Genomic DNA, 20773 nt, shown 5'->3' with positions numbered 1-20773 from the left:
CATCATATGAACTTTTTTCAACATAACTATCAGATGTCCTACTGTGTGAGTCTACCAACAAACATTTTCGTTTGTACAGCAAAGGCAGGTTTTTTAGTAAACCAAGCATCTTAATTCTGAAAAATAGCCACTAAAATAATACTTGTGAGAAATTAGATCACCAATGGGCTTCAGGTCATATGTGAGAATATAATGACTATAATTAACTGTGAAAAGCTTAAAATAGCATGATTCAGCTCTTTAAAAGTGATTCTTTGGCTTTAGAATTTCATCCAGCCTCATTTCCGTCGTTAACAAAATTCTGTGTGGGTGTGGTTGGTATGTGAGCAAAACAGATGTGTGCTCATTCTTGGCTTGCCTTGTGTTTTTTCGCACTTGAGCTGGGCAGCATTTTTTACAGCCCCGTTTCGTTCAGTGGTAATGTCAGTTGTGGATGAAAAGAGAGGAGCTTTGGCATGGAACGCGGGTGTGTCCTGAGAACTGCGAGTCGGCGCTTGGAATTGAAGTGTCTCTAATGGGACAGGAGACCTGAGACTGAACTTTCTCAGTGTTTCTATTCATCAATAGACGCCACAGCTGATTGTTTCCTTTTCAATTTTAGCTTGTTACAGACCTTTGTGATGTCATGCACACTGTGATCATGACACCTCTGATCCATTGTTGAAAGGACACTGCTCTTTCATCATAACCACTTCAACTATCGAAATTGTATCAACTATTTCGGCAGACTATGCCGAAATAGTCGAATAATGTTTAATGCATAAATAAATGGCTTTAATTTTATGTGTTCTTTTCCATTGATATTTTTTATTTTGATACAGTACTTGTGAAAGATATTTAAATAAAGATATATTGAATTTTACTGTATTGGCTGCACACAAACAGCTGTGGAATGAGTGCCTGAGGAAAAGATCTCCTGTCATGCAAAGACAAAAATATGTGGCAGGTATGTATCGTGAAAGCGTCTTGTAACCATACAAGTCAAGCCCTGCAGAGGTGCTCCCATCAAACATGTCAGCATGTGTATTCCATTTTTCAAAGCATTTGCCTAATTAGAAGCACTGGGGTCTATCTGAGCTGACTCTGGGCAAGAAAGAGCGAGGTACACTAACCAACATTGCCACAGAGGATAATTTCTAATATCCTCTCAAATCCTCGGTTGATGCTCTGGAAGTGCAATAACTGATTGGCTCCAGATTGTGAATATTTTAGTTCAGTGAAAATGGTGAATGCAAGCCAGGCCTTGCATGCTGATGTGGCAGTCTGGCAGAGGCAATGGGCCTTTACTGAAAAGTCCCAAATCCAGCTGCTTGCTGCCTTCTCTGGTCAGAGGCAGCATAATAGCCACATGAGAACTCAGAAGAATCAAAGCTTTATGGCTTTGCAGCAAAACAGGGTGCCTCGCAGAACCACATGTTTAACAGATATGACATTACTCACTTTTTTTCTAACACCAGCAGAGCATCCAAAGAGAACATAGTGTTCAACTTAGAGTATATTGTTTTCGAACAAACAACATCCAGATAGGGGAGAAAACGGTGTGGTTTTGAGGAATGACAAACTGTACATGTGCTCAGTTACCTCTTCATTCCTATGCATCAGTGTTTTTATGGTGTGTTTATTCATATGACTTCAAAAGTTACATCCTAGCAATTCTGATGGGAAGACAAAAGGTAGAGTCTCAATTTATGTAACTTAAACTGTTTCAGGCATCATTTGTTGGGCCAAACATGTCTCGAATAACCAGCAGACATTGTTTACTAGTGGATGTTATGTAACCTCCCATTTTTCCACATGCTAACTCCACCCCATACTATATAAAAAGCAGCATGAAGCACAGGCAAGTGTTACTTCACTTCCTGACTGAAAGGTTGCATTATATTGAGAAACCTTGTCTGGCAGGTAAGTTGATTTTTCTAGAGCTCTTTCTAAAACCTATGGAGTGACTTCTTATCATTTTCTTTCTTGACTAATCACATTAGTCTAAATTATATTTTATTGAAATTCATTTGAAAAAAAAATCTGGTAAACTTGTTTTTCTTTTAAACTTATTGTGATTGAGCCGCATTGTGGTTGCTTCATAGTCTGCAGGACTCGTGAGGTTTTGAGATAAAAACTTGCACTAGGCTGTTTCCCGCCAACGCTTATAGATCTAAAGCAATTGTGAGATGGTGTAAAATTTCTGCCTGAAGATAAAGCAGAACTCTTGCTTTGGTAATCAACTAAACACAAATGGGACACAGAGAAGCCATAGCATAGATAAGCATCTCACCTGCATTAAAGCTCACTTAATTGGTGGATTTTTTTGACCTCACGGCCTCAGGTTGTTGCCACGTCTCCTCCCTCTACTGCCTCCAGATACGATGAAGAGGCTGATCCTTGATGTGGACACAGGGGTGGATGATGCTCAGGCCATCATGATGGCCCTGGCAGCCCCCCATGTGGAGATATTGGGGATCACCTGCACTCACGGCAACACTCCCCTACAGAACGCCCTGAAGAATACCCTTCGTGTCTTGAAAATGTGCAACAGGCTGGATGTGAGCATTTACTGTACTTGCATAAAAGCTAAATGGTTGCCTCTTTTTGGGGTCAAACTTTGGAACGTCATGCATCACAGATAAAGGTGTACCCCGGCTTTGACGAGCCCCTACTGGGCAACAAAATACATGCAGGAGACTTTCATGGGAAAGATGGGCTGGGTGATGCCCCTGATCCAGATGCTCCTGGCCTAGAACTGGTGCAGAAGACAAATGCCGTGGAGGCCATAATTTCCATTTCCAACCAAAATCCCGGGCAGGTGAGTAGATGAGAAATCACAAGGAATTCCCTCTGCGTCAGTGTTACATTTGCATGATGATGATGTTGATAAAGCTGTTGCTGATGATGATGATTATTATTACTATTTTAATTGTTTGACACTGTTCTGGATGGATGGATGGATGGATGGATGGATGGATGGATGGATGGATGGATGGATGGATGGATGGATGGATGGATGGATGGATGGATGGATGGATGGATGGATCGATCGATCGATCGATCGATGCTGAAGGCCCACGTGTGTTGCTGAAGTTCTAAAAATGAGGATGACCCAAAAGAAAAAGTCACTCAATTGCATACAAAACCATTTAAAAAGAATTATAGCTGACAGGGAGCTAGAGTCATTGTTAGTAATGTGCTTCAAAGTTGAGATATTCTTGTTTGAAATCTCAGCCCGGGTCTTCCAGTATGGAGTTAAATGTTCCCTCAATGCTTGTGTTTATTGTCGTATATTATAGTATATTATATTATATCCATCTATCAATTTTTTATACCACTTGTCCCCACGGGTGTCGCAGGCGTATGGAGCCTATCCCAGCGGTCACTGGGCAGTCGGCGGGGGAAACCCTGAACCGGTTGCCAGACGATCGCAGGGCACACAGAGACGAACATCCACACTCGCACTCACACCTAGGGTCAATTTGGAACACTCAATTGGCCTACCAAGCATGTTTTTGGGAAGTGGGAGGAAACCGGAGTGCCCGGAAAAACCCCATGCGGGCATGGGGAAAACATGCAAGCTCCACACAGGGAGGGTCGGAGGTAGAATCGAACCAGTAACCTCCTAACTGTGACGTGCTAACCAGTGCTCCACCGAGCCAGCGCTGCCCTATTATATTATGTTTAATTAAAATAGATTTTTAATTATTATTATTATCATTATTATTGTTATTATCATTATTATTAGGGTATTAGGGAACTTAGTTTAGTTTATTAGGGAAAGTACCGTATTTTTCGGACTATAAATCGCAGTTTATTTCATAGATTGGTCGGGGGTGCGACTTATATGTGAAATTATTAACACATTATAACTTGATCATTAACACATTATACTTACTTACTATAGTATAATTGATCACTTCACATCTTGTTTTCACTTTAAATCGCATGAAGGCGCACTAGGCTTGTAGAATAATTGGAACCGCCACTGACAATGAGAACGCAGCGTCAGCAGCAGCATTGCTTACGCAGAAGACGAAGATTTCAATGGATTTAATGATTTGGAGTGACACAGATGGTTTGATAAACGTGTTATTTATGTTATAGTTATTTGAATAACTGTGAATATGTTACGTTAGGCACGTTCTCAGTTCCTCGTTTGTGTTTATGTAATGTTAGCATACCGTATCGTTTAAGCCTGTTGTTGCCTATTCATGTCTGTTCTTGGTGTTGGATTTTGTCAAATAAAGTCACCCCCAATGCGACTTGTACTCCGGTGCGACTTATATACCGTATTTGCCGGTGTACAGGTCGACTCGGTGTATAAGTCGACCCCCTAAAATTCGACGGAAATTTACGATTTTATGATATATCCTTTGTATAAGTCGAGCTCAATTGTTGCATTATATTAAACTTCAAAATTCAATATGCGAAATTTATTGACGAAATGTGTTCAAATTCCGGGAGGCCGTGCGCATGCGGCTGTTTATAAGCACCGCGCAGGAGATCGCGGCCGGCGAGCTCGCGCACGCCGCCCGGCACCAACGGGAGGCCGGAAATAGCTCCAAGCCGAGCGGATCGGCACTTTATAAGCACCGCGCAGGAGATCGCGGCCGGCGAGCTCGCGCACGCCGCCCGGCACCAACGGGAGGTCGGAAATAGCTCCAAGCCGAGCGGATCGGCATTTTATAAGCACCGCGGAGGAGATCGCGGCCGGCGAGCTCGCGCACGCCGCCCGGCACCAACAGGAGGTCGGAAATAGCTCCAAGCCGAGCGGATCGGCACTTTATAAGCACCGCACAGGAGATCGCGGCCGGCGAGCTCGCGCACGCCGCCCGGCACCAACGGGAGGTCGGAAATAGCTCCAAACCGAGCGGATCGGCACTTTATAAGCACCGCGCAGGAGATCACGGCCGGCGAGCTCGCGCACGCCGCCCGGCACCAACGGGAGGTCGGAAATAGCTCCAAGCCGAGCGGATCGGCGCTTTATAAGCACCGCGCAGGAGATCGCGGCCGGCGAGCTCGCGCACGCCGCCCGGCACCAACGGGAGGTCGGAAATAGCTCCAAGCCGAGCGGATCGGCGCTTTATAAGCACCGCGAAGGAGATCGCGGCGCCTCATTGGACTTCCAGCGGGCCGCGCACTCGCGCACGCCGCACGGTTCAAATTTTCTAAGTGCAACGCACAATGAGATGCATGAGAAACGGCCTTGGTTACCATCACATTTGAAGCGATGAATACGAAGTTAAATTTTATGACTCGGTGTATAAGTCGAGGTCGATTTTTTTCGGTCGATTTTGGATCGAAAAAGGTCGACCAATACACCGGCAAATACGGTATGTTTTTTCTTCTTTATTATGCATTTTATGGCTGGTGCGATTTGTATTGTATTCGGGAGCGACTTATAGTCTGAAAAAATACGCTACTCTATAATGAAAGATGAGTAAAACTAATCCTCTAAATTATTCACTTACTTTCTTCTTACTTTGTCGATACTGTACATGCCCTACAATTAACTGGCAATCAGATCAGCCAGGTTGCCTCACATCCATAGTCAGCTGGAATAGGATTCAGCTCACCCGTGACCCTAACGACGCCTAACGAATTAAACAATGCAACATAGAATGTAAGAGGCCTTTTTGAACCGTTTGCAATTTACATTGCCCATCTAGATGTTTCGCATAATGAACTCCTGTGTTTTGTGGCGCATGCAGCAAGAGGAAACACGACTGTGTGTGGAGAATTTAACTTTCTGGCTGACCCCGAGGCTGTCTTTATAGTTCTAGAACGCTACACATGTCCCACCACCATCGCCTCCTGGGAGTTCAGCTGCAGGAACAGCCTGCCATGGGTGAGGAACATATGTCACTTCTGATTTTTGTATGACTGCTCCATTGTCCAGTCATATCTCACTATATTTGTGTTCTCCAGTCCTTTTGTGATTCCTGGCTAGCCCAAAACACTCCAAAGGCTCGTTTTATGGAGACTATCTATGCTCACACCCGCAAGGTAAAGAGGATTTTATGGAGCGATCATTGACTCTCCTGTGTAAAGCAGGTTTAAGCTTGCGAACTAAGGACATTGAAAAGACCTCTACAGATCTCTACTTTTCCATGTTATTCCGTTGGCCCTGCAGATGGTTCAGACAGACCGATATCAAAAGGAACTGGTGTCAGGATCTGGATTCAACACGTGCGACACCTACGCTGTGGCAGTAGCCATCAGTGACAACTTGGTGACAGAAAGCGAGGAGGTAAGTTGTTCTTTTCCATTCTTACAGAAGGTGGAGTAGGGCTCCACGGGGAAGATGAGGTGAACATACTACATCTGTGGTGTTGCAGGTGCCTGTTACCGTGGAGTTGGAGGGAAAAAACACCAGAGGCATGATGGTCCTGGACTACCTTGATGTGCTGCACAAGGAGCATAAGGTCACCATCCTCAAGAAAATTGACGTTGAAGTGTTCAAGCAACTGCTGATGAATGCACTGAAGTAGCAGAAGCGAAGGCATCATTTTAGAAGTGCTTTCTGGTTGTTATGTTTGCGTAATCCAGTTACTAGTTCTTTGGAGCGATGGGAAAATGGTCAACAGTGGTGAGCCACCTCTGCAAACTAAGTTTGCTAAAGATGATGTATATTAACATATAACTAAGTTTAAAGTAAAAATTTCCATGTTAAACTTTAAATGAGCCAAGGTCTGGCATTACGGTTTCTTGCCGACTCATAGGCCCCTTGTAGCTGTCAATGGCTCCTTCAATGGCCCACTGTCAGTGGACGTGAGAAAGACTGAAATAAAAATCCTGGCATGACCATCAACACTTGCCTGCTTTTTAATTATTTTTCATAAACAAGCATTCAATCACTGCATAGAGAGCCGTTGATAAGGACTGTCGTGTGCCTACACTGTGACTCGATTCCCGTATATGGAGGTGTGTGTGTACGTGTGTGTGTGTGTATGTGTGTGCGTAAAAAAAAAGGGAAGTCAGCAGTAAACATTGCTACGTTTTTTTCTCGTTCTGGTTTAGGTAGGCAGCTCGGTGGTGCACTGGGTAGCACGTCCGCCTCACAGTTAGGAGGGTGTGGGTTTGATTCCACCTCCGGCCCTCCCTGTGTGGAGTTTGCATGTTCTCCTCGGGCCTGCGTGGGTTTTCTCCGGGCACTCCGGTTTCCTCCCACATCCCAAACACATGCTTGGTAGGCCGATTGAGCGCTCCAAATTGTCCCTGGGTGTGAGTGCGAGTGCAAATGGTTGTTTGTCTCTGTGTGTCCTGCGATTGGCTGGCAACCGGTTCAGGGTGTCCCCTGCCTACTGCCCGTTGGCGGCTGGGATAAGCTCCGGCACACCCGTGACCCCCGTGGGGACTAAGTGGTTCAGAAGATGGATGGTTTAGGTAGCCAAACTGTCAAAGAAAATTTTCAAATTGTATCACATCTCCACATCTGCCAATTATGAAATGTTGAAATGGAGGTTTAGTACCATTTCTCTCAAGTCTGGCTGTTCTATGCAAACACAATTTGTTCCAAGAGGCTTTTTGTAAGATGAATTGTTCATAGATAGTTAAAATATTGTGTTGAAATATGTGAGGGAATATTTGACTTAGATTTCTACGTATGGGGTGTTCCCTCCGCCGTCTATCGGAAAACAAGATGCTTTAAGCAGCCACACTCGGCTGGCCACACTGTAGTATATTTTCATTCCACTCTTGTTCCATTTGTCAGCCTGTGTTGTGAACCAAGTCAGGCGACGGCCATGTTCATGCGTCTTGCCTTCAGTAATGTGGACTTACTGACGCCAGAAGGTAGAGAGAGGTACAGGTGTTTGCAACCAGGAAAGAAAAGGGGGCCTGCAGGACGGACTAGCAAGTCATATATCAAGCAACAGCCGTCATGCAGACCTCTGGGGAAAGAAGCGCTGGGTATAAAGCATGGAGACTAGAAGACTCGGCGCATACACTCGACATTTTTTCTGGGCGTGAGACACTTCACTCAGACATCAGTTGACTAAATTCTGACAGTGCGACATGCATGGCAGACAGCAGAGAATGCAGTTGGCAGCAGCCAGGGAGCTCCTTCACTTTCGTGGGCAGCTGGGCCACGTGTAGCGGTGACCAGATGGTTACACAGGTTAGTTTGGTCAACATTTTTTCATCAGTTTCTGCTGTGATGGATTGTCCACCAAGTGACTATTCATGCACCTCGGCAAAATGTGTTCCATGTGAAAAATCCAATGACGTTTCAATTTCCCCAAAATCGTGTGAAGGGTGACAGATACAGAAAATTGTGTAACTGTGTTTGTTCTTCCCTCAACAGCACCCCTGTGAAGTAGCAGGGACTGATGAACATGAATTGTAATTTATCTGTTATGAAGATACATGAGATTTGTCAGGCTGACAAATGGAATGTTAGGAAGATACATGAGAAGAAGAATTCGTACCAATTCAAACGGGTTAATGAAGTCCAGAAAACATTTTATTGAAAAAGCATTGGGATGTGCACTGTTTCATGTTTTCATTTGAAGGTAGTGTTTTTCTCTCACTCCAATAAAAACAAAAGCACAGCAAATGTTTTCACGATTCTTTGTGTGTATATATTACAACCTCACAGAATTCTATTTACAAATCATACAAAATGAACTAGAAGCTGAAGCTCTTCTCCTCCTTTGTTCCTGCAATGTCACTGCTAACAGAGGCATTCAAACTCAAACAGAAAACAAAGCGTCATTTCAGAGTCAGAATCAGTCCTGCCAAGTGATATGCTGTCACTTTGACGTGTGCAAATCGGTGTCCAGCTTCCATCGCACCCCGCTTACTGGACTCTGTACTTGTAAAACCAGCAGAGACCTTGAGTAAAGTTCCAGCCAAGTGAGATGGAGAGGATGTAAAGGAGTGCCAGCGGGGCAAAGGGGTACAGCAGCACCACAGTATTCTTCAGGAATGGCAGAGCTGTTTGGACACATTACACAAATAGCAGTAGCACTGACAGACAGACGTCATGGAATTTAGAACTCTAATGTTTAGACGTCTACAACAGACGTTAAAAGAAAGTCCATGGCGTGATATTGCTCACAACTTCAACTTCTGTTGCACTTGACAGTCACAAGGCTTCCATCACTTCCAATATAGAATTTTAATCTGGGGCCATATTGATAAAGACTCTTAGTGCAAATTCGAAGAAAATTGCCCTAGAAGTAAAATGTAGATCCTAGTAAAGACAAAAGCGTGTGATTTGTTAAAAGCAGGCAAGAGGACTTTTAAGCCACTAAGGAGTTCCCTTGGCAGAGGATAAAATGGCTGAGGCAGGAGATATTCTCCCCCAAAAACGGGATGACAGTGCCTTAATGAAATGCGCTTTATCGCAGTATTTGAGGGAATGGATATAATCGCTAGGATAATTAATTATTCATTCATTTTTCTCTTATTCAAGCTATCGACAATTGGTGGTCTGCGGCCCTCTAGCGGTCAGTGGCGGTGTTGCAGATGGTCCACGAAATTGGAAATGCAAAATAATTGTAATATATTTTTTAAATAAAATAGATTCATCATTTCAACTTATTTCCCAGCTAATTTTGTGAATAATTTACCCGATGTCAAATGTAGCTGAGATTCCCAAAATAGACATTCAGATGCAAATAGATAGCCTGAATAGGTCTATCCTTCTTCAGTGTAAAATAAATAATATTCCGCCAAAGCAGTGGTCCCCGAGTTGCTTCTTGGTTATAATGGTGGACAAAAACCAGTTCAAATCAGTATCCACACTCCATACTAGTTAGCTCATTTGACAACTGCCAAGTGAAAACCAATTGAGGAAGATGAACCAATAATCTTTCAATCCATTATCTGTACCGCTTGTCCCCACGGGGGTCGCGGGCGTGCTGGAGCCTATCCCAGCCGTCATCGGGCAGTAGGCGGGGACACCCTGAACTTGTTGCCAGCCAACCAAAAAGACGAGCAACCATTCGCACTCACATCTACGGGCAATTTGGAGTGCTCCATCGGCCTACCGTGCATGTCTTTGGAATGTGGGAGGAAACCGGAGTACCTGGAGGAAACCCACGCAAGCACGGGGAGAACATGCAAACTCCATACAGGGAAGGCCGGAGGAGGAATCAAACCAGCAACCTCCGAACTGTGAGGTGGGTGTGCTAACCAGTGTTGCTCTAGAACCAATCATACCTTCTGAAATGATTTATTCCTAGCAACAGGGGTTAACCACACCTCACTAAGATAGGAGCTTCTGTCCATTCCTTGCAGAGAGTTGCCTAAGAATCTTCTTAAAACACTAAAACTAACGCTAAAGCTAAGCTGAAACTCTTGCTAGGAATTTTTAGGTTAGATTCTCTGAATCTTTAGGAATACTGGCCCGTGGTGTTGTATATTTCCAATGCCACAATTCAAAACACGCGTTTGTTCCTCTTCACGTGTATTAGCAAGTCATACATACGGCTGTTTTAGAGAAAAAAAAAACACTAGCACCACAATCATTTTCTGAGTGTATTTAAAAAATTAAAGAGGTCTCACCATTGTACCCCAGGAAGGTGATGTAGAGATAATAACTGATGGCAATCAGCCACAAAGTGTTCCCCACAAAGTATCCGACGAACCAGTCAGATTTAATCATCATCAAATCTGAAACACACAACGCCACAAATAATTTTTAAGCTCCTTTCGCACTGCTGGGTTTTTATGTTGACCCGGGCCCCTGGAGTCTCAAACATGGGTTTTAAATTGGGCAGTGCTTTAAATTGGCCTGCCAAATCAGTGCTGTTGTTTGGTCAGGGTGTGTAGTTGTATTAATTCCAATTATTTTTATGGATCATTTAGAATAAAATTATAGTTCTTTTGTGACGACAATAAGTACATTTCACCAAGGATCATTTCATTGATTCACTTACGGTTGATGAAAAAGAGCTGCAGGAAGTGCAGAATGACAAGGAGCGGGTAGAAAGCATTGAGGTGGACGTCAAACGCGTAACCCCACTCGACATCAAACTCACGGCTTGGGTGTTTCAGCAAGTATTTGTTGCTTATCACCCTGAAAAGAGAACCAATTTGTTTTACTTGTCAGCAATCGTTTTTTTACCATAGTAGTTATTGCATCGGCATAGCTCACCACATGAGGGTTGATATGAGGAGACCCACTCCTATGCAATCAATGAAGACAACCCACAGCAGAAGCTTCAATGTCTCAAGAATGCCCATGTCTAGCACCAAACCAAAGCCTAATGTTGAAACTGTATATACATATAAAAGGATATCAAAGATGAATCATTCCATCTTTACATTGAAACATCATCATGATGACACCAAACTTGCCGCATAACCAGATGCTGAGCAGCACCAGGAAAGCTGGGTCATCCCGGGCCCATTGGTCCTTGGTCTGTTTCCGGTAGTGGAAGTTGCGGTAGACTCTCTGCGGTGATGTGAACAAATAGAGCATCTGCCACGCGGCAAATTCAAAGTCCATCTGCCTGAAGTGGAGCAGTCTTCGCAGGTACTTGTAGCGCTTGGCACCCGCTGTGTGACGTGCAGCATCCCTCGAACCAAGGGAACCATTGCTGTGTTGACTGATGGTTGGCAACATGGACCTAAATATGGCAGAAACACCTTCTTGGAGTATGGAGGTGAAGGAATGGGGTCGAAATACAAAAAGTCCTGCCTAGCTACAAAAACAGATGTGCTCTAACCTCATTGAATAAAGTACATAAGCAGACAAGTATATTCACATATTAAATCAATAAAAAACATTTTAAGCATATAATTATACCTACACACCAAATCAATAAAGAAGACATAACTAGACATTTTTGATAAGTGGTGTAATGAGGAAGGTTTTTATAAACTTGATGATCTGATAGATATTTCTGAGCACTTTGAAATAACAAATGTCTTTTGATATATGGCCTAAATAGCTTAATGACCCTTAAGGAACTGTGTAATGCATGCCTGATGTTTTTCTCTAAATCATGGACACGGCCAGAGTCTTCTTGACCGTTCAGTACTTGATTGTATCTTATGTTTTGACTAATGCTAGACGCCAGTTTTTGATAACATCAAAAAGACTTTTTAAAAAGTGCGTTTCCACTTTAATGTACATTTACTGTAGCACAATCTCTCACAATAGTCTCTTAAATTCAACAAATGTGTTCACTAAATTATTCACTGACTAAGCGAAAGAGGAGCTACGAATGAATGCTAATTTGCAACATCACCATGTACAATGTTTTCCAGAAATAAAATCATGCTAATATGTTGTTGCTAACAGACACATTTAGCTTCTTGCTAACTATACCAACATTCATCAAGGTTCTAATGATGCCAACAGAAGCTGATTGGACTTAAGTAAAAATATGTTCATATCCACTGCATGGATTTACCTTTTTGTTTATGTCCTTTCCTCAAAAAAGGCAAGTTTTTGTTGGTCGTTCGTGTAGCTGTTTATACTTCAAGTGTCGCGAAACTGAACACGTAGAAGTTTCCGGTAATAATAGCGAGAGGCATTATGGGTAATGTAGTTGATGGCTGATGACTAAACACCAGGGTACGAGACCGATAAATTTAAGGACCAATATACACAAGTTAACTTGAAATATTAAAATAATCTGTCCGTATAATGGTTAGATATAATTATCCGTTACCACTTTCAACATATTATGGTTATGTAACGTTTTCTCGATTCGTCCACTAGATGGCAAAGTTACTTTTAATGTGAATTTCACATTTTATCTTGAACGGAAGTTGAAGGGCTTGCCACTTCCGCTAAATACTTCGTTCCTTGTGGATTGCAAGAATATAATCACCGCTGTTCTGGTCCAGAAGGCCAAATAGCGACAGGTAATCTCATATATTTGTAAATATTGGAATCTTGGTTGTAACAGAAGTAGAAAATGACGTGATATGTTGCGCATTCCCCGGAGAAGCCCAGATAACACTAGTATGTCCTTGAATAGTCCGTTTAGCTAATGCCATTCTCCTTCCAGCAAGGAGTCATTTGGCTGCTTCGTGTCACCTATTAGCTTCCAAAGAATGGCAAGTTTTACATAATTCAATATTAGCAACTACCTGAATCACATATTCTTTTATTCCCCAGATGTCTCTCTGAAAGGTTGTTGTACGTCTTGTCAGTAACGCTAGCTTTTGTTGCGATTGTTGGCAGTAAACGTAGTGAATTAATAGAAACACAACTTTTCGTGAGATCATCCGAGATGAAATTATCCCAAGTTCATTTAATTTGTCCAGAAATGATTACTTATTTACGCTACATTTATTGATCTATGCCAGCTCCTTAAGAGTGACAGGAAAACAACGATGCTCTTCCATGAGATGGCAGATGGTAAACTCAACGTGTGCGTTCACGTGTGCTGTGACATATTTGGAATGTCTTGTCTCCATAAATGATAACGTGATCTATCTATCTATCTATCTATCTATCTATCTATCTATCTATCTATCTATCTATCTATCTATCTATCTATCTATACATATATACATATATATACACACACACACACACACACATATTGTTGTTTTGTTATTCATGAAGGATCATGTTGCGTCTGCCAAATGTTGGCCGAGCTTTGGCCGGAGCCACCAAGGGCAGCTTGGCTCCATCCTATACCAGTAAGTTGTTTCTTTTTATGTGTGAGTTGGTCTGTGTTACATTCGCATGTAAATGGTATTGACGTAAACATGTATTTGTTTTAGTGCGGGTTAACGTGCGTGCTGCTAGCAACATGGTGGAGGTGTTTGTTGACGGGAAGCCAGTGGAGGTGGAGTCTGGTACTACTGTTCTACAGGTAAAATCAACTTATTTGCCTATTCACAATAATTGAATAAAAATATGATAATGCATCAATATTCATAATATTTGAATTGAAATCAAACTAAGTAAACTAAGTTAAACTAGGTACATTTGGACAACTACAGCATGTGTGTTCATATTTTTATTTTCTTGTTACTGTTCCTGATCAGGCCTGTGAAAAGGCAGGAATCCAGATCCCACGGTTCTGCTACCATGAGCGCCTCTCAGTGGCCGGAAATTGCCGCATGTGTCTAGTCGAGATTGAGAAAGCTCCAAAGGTATGATAGTCCACTTCATCTTTCAGAAATCAGGCTCTTGACAACAGTATGGCTGCTGTGAATTGGTTTCTGCTTCTAGCCAGTGGCAGCCTGTGCTATGCCTGTCATGAAGGGATGGAATATCCTCACAAACTCAGAAAAGACTCGCAAAGCCAGGTGCAAACCTTGATGCTTGTCAAAAATCAGTCCAACTGTAGCTTCTGTCTTCAAGGTGTTGGTAACATTTCAAACACATTTCTTTTGTGTTACCAGAGAGGGAGTGATGGAATTTCTCTTAGCCAACCACCCATTGGACTGCCCAATTTGTGATCAGGGAGGAGAGTGCGACTTGCAGGTAGTTATTGTCTAGAAAACAAGAAGAGAAGAAATCATATTTACTACTCAGCATTTTGGACCGCTGTGCTTTCAGGATCAGTCCATGCAGTTTGGCTCCGACCGCAGTCGTTTCACAGAGCAGAAACGAGCAGTGGAAGACAAAAACATTGGACCGCTCATCAAAACGATCATGACTCGTTGCATCCAGTGCACACGCTGCGTCCGGTAACAGAGATATATGAAATTATATGATGATATCCAAGTATCAACTCCAAACAAATACATTCAATCTTGTTTTCTTGCAGATTTTCCAGCGAAATTGCTGGAGTTGAAGACTTGGGAACAACCGGAAGAGGAAACAACTTGCAAATCGGGACTTATGTGGAGAAGATGTTCATGTCTGAGTTGTCTGGAAATGTTATTGATATTTGCCCCGTTGGCGCTCTCACTTCCAAGCCGTATGCCTTCACCACACGGCCTTGGGAAACCAGGTAGATGAAATTACAGATCCAAAAGAAGGCTTGCATTTGAAATGTTTACCACATTGCAGGAAAACGGAGTCAATTGATGTGTTGGATGCCGTGGGCAGTAACATTGTAGTGAGCACAAGAGGGGGTGAAGTGATGAGGGTGCTGCCCAGGCTGCATGAAGACATTAATGAAGAATGGATCTCTGACAAGACCAGGTAAAATCCCTGCTGCATCAAGCTTATAGCATATTTGTATCACAAAAAAAAAGAGCTTGTTGGGTGTTGTAGGTTTGCTTACGATGGTCTGAAGAGGCAGCGGTTGACGCAGCCGATGGTAAAAGATGAATCGGGTCAACTGACCCCAGTCAGTTGGGAGGATGCACTGACTCGTGTGGCTGGAGCTGTAAGTATGATTGCTTGCTGAGCACCCTTAGAAGAGACATTTGAAAAGGACTGAGATGCCTTAGTATTAGGGCATGGGAGCGACTTCACAGGTTGCAGTCAAAACGGCGGGCAGCTTAGAACGTTGCGATTAACAGACATGAAATCCACCCTGTGTTTGTGTGTTTAGCTGCAAGGTGTGCAGGGCAGCGAAGTGGCAGCAATCGCAGGAGGCTTGGCAGATGCTGAAGCTCTCGTCTCCCTTAAAGACCTCCTCAACAGATTGAACTCAGAAAGCCTCTGCACTGAGGAGGTCTTCCCCATGGCTGGAGCTGGGTATGTAGAAGAAGAAAAAAGGCTACTAGCCTACCATGCGTCTCCATCTATTTCCCTCTGTTCTAACTCCCTCTTCAGCACCGATTTGCGGTCCAACTACTTGTTGAACTCGCGCATTGCCGGCATTGAGGACTGTGACCTGCTTCTACTGGTTGGGACTAATCCACGTTACGAAGCTCCGTTGTTCAACGCCAGAATTCGCAAGAGGTAAAACAGCATTACCTGCATGTTCATTTAACCTGCACCGTTCAATTCAATTGTTGGGTGTTCAATTCGATTGTGGGTAGTGGTTGCTAGTTGCATATTCATAATATTACACATTACGTTTTAGTGATTATTTCATGTTTAGTGTCTTTGTACTCTACAACTGTATTCAGGACCATAACTGTAGTAACATCTCTCAAATCAATCAATCAAAGCATTACAGTTGCACAAATTATAATTCACACTTCAGAGAATAAATCAAAAATAGATTAATCAGACTATTTACTTGCCACTGACATTTCGACAGTGCACAACAGTCCTAAAGCTTCTATGATGAATATAGTTCTCTTGAGCGCACAGTCAAGAAGAGTCACTTTGCAACGCATTTCAACAGTGCACAACAGTCTTAAAGCTTCTATGATGACTAAAGTTCTCTTGAGCAAACAGGCAAGAAGAGTCACTTTGCATTACTGCCCTCCTGTCCCGCTACTACTGGTGTGAATCCATTAAAGCTAGCGATAGGATTTACCAAAGCTAGCCACATCAAACTAACCTCAGTATATGCTGTCAAGTCAACCGTCTCCGGGTCGCTTTTTTTAACCCCCTTGCGTCATCATAATATCTTGCTTCTGTTGAGTTTTTTTCTGCACCGTTGGGGCCATTTTCGACAGCCGTGATAAGGACAGTTACCGAGATATGAAGTTGGGTAGTGGCTTGACATGAACCATCCCTCTTTTATTTGGAGCCTTGCAACGATGAGGAACTGTTGATGAATCAAGCACTTTTTAAATGAAAGTTAACATGTCTCTGCCATGCCTTATTGTCTCTACCTGATTCAGCTGGCTTCATAATGAGCTGCGTGTTGCCCTGGTTGGTCACAATATTGACCTGAGTTACACCTATGACCATCTTGGAGAAGAGACATCTGTGCTGAAAGAACTGGCTGATGGAACACATGCATTCTGCCAGGTAACATCTGCCCTAACTTGACATTGGAGTTGCAAACATCACCAACCTGTATACTTTCCTCACTGGCTGTTTTCTCCGCGCGCAGGTCCTCGCAGCTGCAAAGCGTCCGGTCGTCATAGTTGGAAGTAGCGCTCTACAGAGAGAAGACGGTGCTGCTATTTTGAGTTCAGTCTCCTCAATCGCTCAGAATGCCAGAAGCAGTAGCGGAGTGGAGGAAGGGTGGAAAGTGCTCAATGTCCTGCACAGGTATGAAAGGCAGCTATGGTGAATTGGTTGTCAAGTTTCAGTTTCTCTGGGTTTGAGCAGAGTGGCCAGTCAAGTAGCAGCTCTGGACTTGGGCTACAAGGCCGGTGTGGATGCCATCAGGACAAACCCACCCAAAGTCTTGTTCTTGCTGGGAGCTGATAGTGGGTGTATCACCCGAGCTGATCTTCCTAAGGACAGCCTCATCATCTACCAGGGTAAATGCACACTCACAGTACCTGTGTCCCTAAGTGATGCCAGAGTATATTTGAGTTCCTTTTTCAATTCCTGCAGGTCATCATGGTGATCTTGGCGCAACTATGGCGGATATAATCCTCCCCGGTGCTGCGTACACAGAGAAAAATGCCACATATGTCAATACGGAGGGGAGGAGCCAACACACCCGTGTAGCTGTGACAGCGCCAGGAATGGCCCGAGAAGACTGGAAGATTATCAGAGCTGTGGCAGAGGTGAGCAAAAGATTGCACCAGACGCCATACAACAAAACGTTGACAGCCACGAAGAGACACGCCTTTGTGCCTGCAGCTGGCAGGTGTGACGCTCCCCTACGACTCGTTGGACGAGGTCCGATCCAGACTTGCTGAGGTGTCTCCAAACCTGGTGCGATATGATGACGTGGAAGAGGCAAACTATTTTAAGCAAGCAAATGAACTTGTCAAGGTAAAATTACATTTTATTCTGTTTCACAGTTTTCTTAGCTTTGTTTTTCTGAGCCACAGTAGTCAGTGCGACAATGACAGCCAGTTGCATTTCACCAATTGCAATTTAACTTCATCCGTTTTTGTGGATGATGGTAGATTTTTTTTGCATTATATCAATCAGTGTAATTTGGAAGTTTTCAACTCTTACAATCACATTGGCACCTTCTGTCAGTTCCCGGTTCTCTATTAACCAGTACGTAGCCTACTCACTGACAATTGGACAAACCAACCCAAATGCAAAGCTCTATGAATATTTTTCACATTGATTAATAGTATAGTTTATTCTTGCTGTTCGAAAATGTACACACATTCACTTGGACGCCATCATTCCTTTCTCCACCAGGGGATAAAACAAGACCTAATTGCGGCGCCTCTGATTCCGCCTCAGCTTTCAGTAAAGGACTTCTACATGACGGGTATGAGCAATACTCACAGTTGGAAAGGCCTAAGAAGACTCCAGCTGCCTAAGTCAATATATTTTCTTCTGTTTCCTTTCTTGTTCAGATGCCATCAGCAGAGCCTCGCAGACAATGGCCAAGTGTGTGAAAGCCAGCACAGAGGGCGCCACCGCTGTCGATGAGCCCTCTATTTGTTAAACAGCAATTCGCGTCCATAGACTTTTAGGTCTACTGAAACAATCCACACTTCTCTAAACACAGTTATGCAGCAAATAAATTTAAATATGTCATAGTTGTTGTTGTAGCCACCTCAATTACTTTAACTCCTGAAGAACAAGCTTTGTTGGGGTGAGGCTTTAATGTACAAAATGAATAAAATATTATCCAAATGCTTCATGAGGAGTGTATTTACCGTATTTTCCGGACTATAAGTCGCTCCGGAGTATAAGTTGCACCAGCCATAAAATGCCCCAAAAAGTGAAAAAAAACATATATAAGTCGCTCCGGAGTATAAGTCGCATTTTGGGGGCAATTTATTCGACAAACTCGCACACCAAAACAGTCATGAACGAACAACAACAGGCTAAACGATAGCAAGAACAGGCTAAACGATAGGTATGCTAACGTGACAAACACAAACAAAGAGCTGAGAACGGGCCTGACGTAACATATAGAGTGATTAAGGACAACTATTACATGAATAACATGTTTATAAAACCATCAGTGTCACGCCAATTCATTAAATAGCAACAACAGGCTAAACGATAGGTATGCTAACGTGACAAACTCAAACAAAGAGCTGAGAACGGGCCTGACGTAACATATAGAGTGATTAAGGACAACTATTACATGAATAACATGTTTATAAAACCATCGGTGTCACTCCAATTCATTAAATAGCAACAACAGGCTAAACGATAGGTATGCTAACGTGACAAACACAAACAAAGAGCTGAGAACGGGCCTGACGTAACATATAGAGTGATTAAGGACAACTATTACATGAATAACATGTTTATAAAACCATCGGTGTCACTCCAATTCATTAAATCCATCGATCGTTCTTTGTCAACAATGGGTGCGCACGGCTGAGGGCGCTTGCGCTTCAAAATATTCCACAGGCTCATATAACGATAGATAAACTATATTTTAAATAACTATAATACAAGCCAATAATATTATCAAACCATCCGTGCACTTTCATTCCATTAAATCCATCGATCAAATTCCTCGTCCTTTGTCAACATCGCCACGCGTGCGCCCTGACGTCAGCCTCGTCTTTATTCCACAGATCTACTATATAACTATATTGTAGCGTTAACAAAGTACAAGGATAGACGTAGGTTTGGTAAACGGCTCTTTATTAAACAAAACAAACTTCCAAGCGTGTGGCGGCGTGGACTTCCAGACAGACCGGGCGTGCGTAATGGCCATGTCCGAGCCCCGCGTACCGTTCGCGGATAGCCACTCGGCCGAGCGTCGGCCCCCGACTCAGTAGAGACCGGGCGTGCGTAAAAGCCATAATAGTTTTTCAAACCTTCTATGTCACTCCAAATCCTTAATTCCTTCAAACTCTTTGTCCTCCGTGTCACTTAGAAATGATCACCGCTAATGATGCCGGTAGTCCTTGTGTGGGCACGTTTGTATGTAAACAACCGGCGCGCCGCGCTACTGACGTCACTTGAAATAGTAATCCATTGGTACATCACGGTTCTCCAAACTTTCTTTCTGCTGCTCGATTACTGTTTTCAGCTGCATATTTTACAACTTGAAGTTTGTAACCTGCAAAATATGAGTTTCTTTTTGGTGCCATTTTTCTTAAGCCCACCCAGTTGATGAGTCACGGCCAACGGTAAAATTTAGAGCGCCCTCATCCAGTTTCGTTTGAAAATATAATTTTTTTTGGTTGTTTTATCAAAGTCAAAGTCTGCTTTATCGTCGATATATTTTTTTATATACTAAGACACACAAAGAGATTGAAATTACATTTCCACTATCCCTCGGTGAGATAGTACACATATGCATACAAGCAACACAAAAAAAAACAAGAAGGCACTAACAATGAATAAATAAGAGTATTGAATAAATGATAAATAAACAAATAATAATAAATAATAATAATAAATATAAGAGGAGCAAAAATGGAGCAAGTGGACATACAAGAGACAGTGGACTTGGATATGGTGCTTTAAAGTGTTAATTGCTTTATTTGATGTTTTCTCCATTTTTTATGTTTTGAATATGTTCAAGATAAAGAAATAAAAGCATGTGAAGTGATCAACTATACTAAATAACATGGGAAGTGGTCAACTATACTTGTAAGTGATGTCTTAATGATCAAGTAAAAATTTGTGAAAAAAAACATATATAAGTCGCTCCTGAGTATAAGTCGCCCCCCCACCCAAACTATGAAAAAAACCGCGACTTATAGTCCGGAAATTACGGTAATGGAAATTTTATTATACAATATGTAAGAATTTACATTTAAAGAATTGACATGTATGCTCACCATGTCGACACGTTAGTTAACTTAGTAGTACTGCTTGCAATAATTGCTTTTCATTTCTCATTCACTGAGAAGGTCTGGGGAGGTTCGTGTAACCTCAGGTGGAGCTGTGGCAGGAAACCCCCCACTGCAGAGGAGAGGTCAATTTCACGCAGAAGACAAGGCAACTTCTTTG

General features: G+C 42.8%; 3 protein-coding genes across 7 annotated transcripts; 2 read left to right on the top strand and 1 right to left on the bottom strand.

Annotated features, from left to right (window-relative positions):
* Positions 1 to 1765: 1765 nt before the first annotated feature.
* On the top strand, positions 1766 to 6796 carry LOC125988800 (uncharacterized). 4 transcript variants are annotated; one of them, XR_011085916.1, is made up of 5 exons: positions 1766 to 1902; positions 2359 to 2540; positions 2621 to 2800; positions 5763 to 5833; positions 5914 to 5991. XR_011085916.1 is itself a non-coding variant. In XM_068649120.1 (4 exons), the coding sequence occupies exons 1-4, from the start codon at positions 1830 to 1832 to the stop codon at positions 5760 to 5762; spliced, it is 501 nt and encodes a 166-aa protein (XP_068505221.1). In that variant the 5' UTR covers positions 1766 to 1829; the 3' UTR covers positions 5763 to 5833. The 4 variants fall into 4 exon arrangements, 3 of the variants coding, with proteins under 3 accessions (XP_068505221.1, XP_068505220.1, XP_049610411.2); XM_068649120.1 differs by lacking the exon at positions 5914 to 5991 and having other exon boundaries at positions 5697 to 5833; XM_068649119.1 differs by lacking the exons at positions 5763 to 5833; positions 5914 to 5991 and adding an exon at positions 3342 to 4247.
* A 1631-nt stretch (positions 6797 to 8427) lies between these two features.
* On the bottom strand, positions 8428 to 12510 carry unc50 (unc-50 homolog (C. elegans)). 2 transcript variants are annotated; one of them, XM_049754858.1, is made up of 6 exons: positions 12354 to 12510; positions 11260 to 11564; positions 11090 to 11180; positions 10872 to 11011; positions 10498 to 10605; positions 8428 to 8922 (listed from the first exon to the last, which is right to left on the bottom strand). In XM_049754858.1, the coding sequence occupies exons 2-6, from the start codon at positions 11558 to 11560 to the stop codon at positions 8786 to 8788; spliced, it is 777 nt and encodes a 258-aa protein (XP_049610815.1). In that variant the 5' UTR covers positions 11561 to 11564; positions 12354 to 12510; the 3' UTR covers positions 8428 to 8785. The 2 variants fall into 2 exon arrangements, with proteins under 2 accessions (XP_049610815.1, XP_049610816.1); XM_049754859.1 differs by having other exon boundaries at positions 11090 to 11210; positions 11293 to 11564.
* Positions 12511 to 12675: 165 nt separating this feature from the next.
* Positions 12676 to 18486, top strand: ndufs1 (NADH:ubiquinone oxidoreductase core subunit S1). Its single transcript, XM_049754658.1, has 19 exons — positions 12676 to 12810; positions 13520 to 13596; positions 13681 to 13772; positions 13948 to 14055; positions 14135 to 14211; positions 14308 to 14389; positions 14465 to 14595; positions 14676 to 14861; positions 14921 to 15055; positions 15128 to 15242; positions 15411 to 15556; positions 15635 to 15763; positions 16600 to 16729; positions 16815 to 16975; positions 17036 to 17190; positions 17267 to 17442; positions 17519 to 17653; positions 18038 to 18110; positions 18199 to 18486. Exons 2-19 carry the CDS (start codon positions 13524 to 13526, stop codon positions 18288 to 18290), a joined length of 2196 nt encoding a protein of 731 aa, XP_049610615.1. The 5' UTR covers positions 12676 to 12810; positions 13520 to 13523; the 3' UTR covers positions 18291 to 18486.
* Positions 18487 to 20773: the final 2287 nt, after the last annotated feature.

The sequence above is a fragment of the Syngnathus scovelli genome, chromosome 2 (genome assembly GCF_024217435.2).
Source record: "Syngnathus scovelli strain Florida chromosome 2, RoL_Ssco_1.2, whole genome shotgun sequence".
Classification (NCBI taxonomy): Eukaryota; Metazoa; Chordata; class Actinopteri; order Syngnathiformes; family Syngnathidae; genus Syngnathus; species Syngnathus scovelli.
This window is presented reverse-complemented; position numbering and strand designations above follow the sequence as displayed.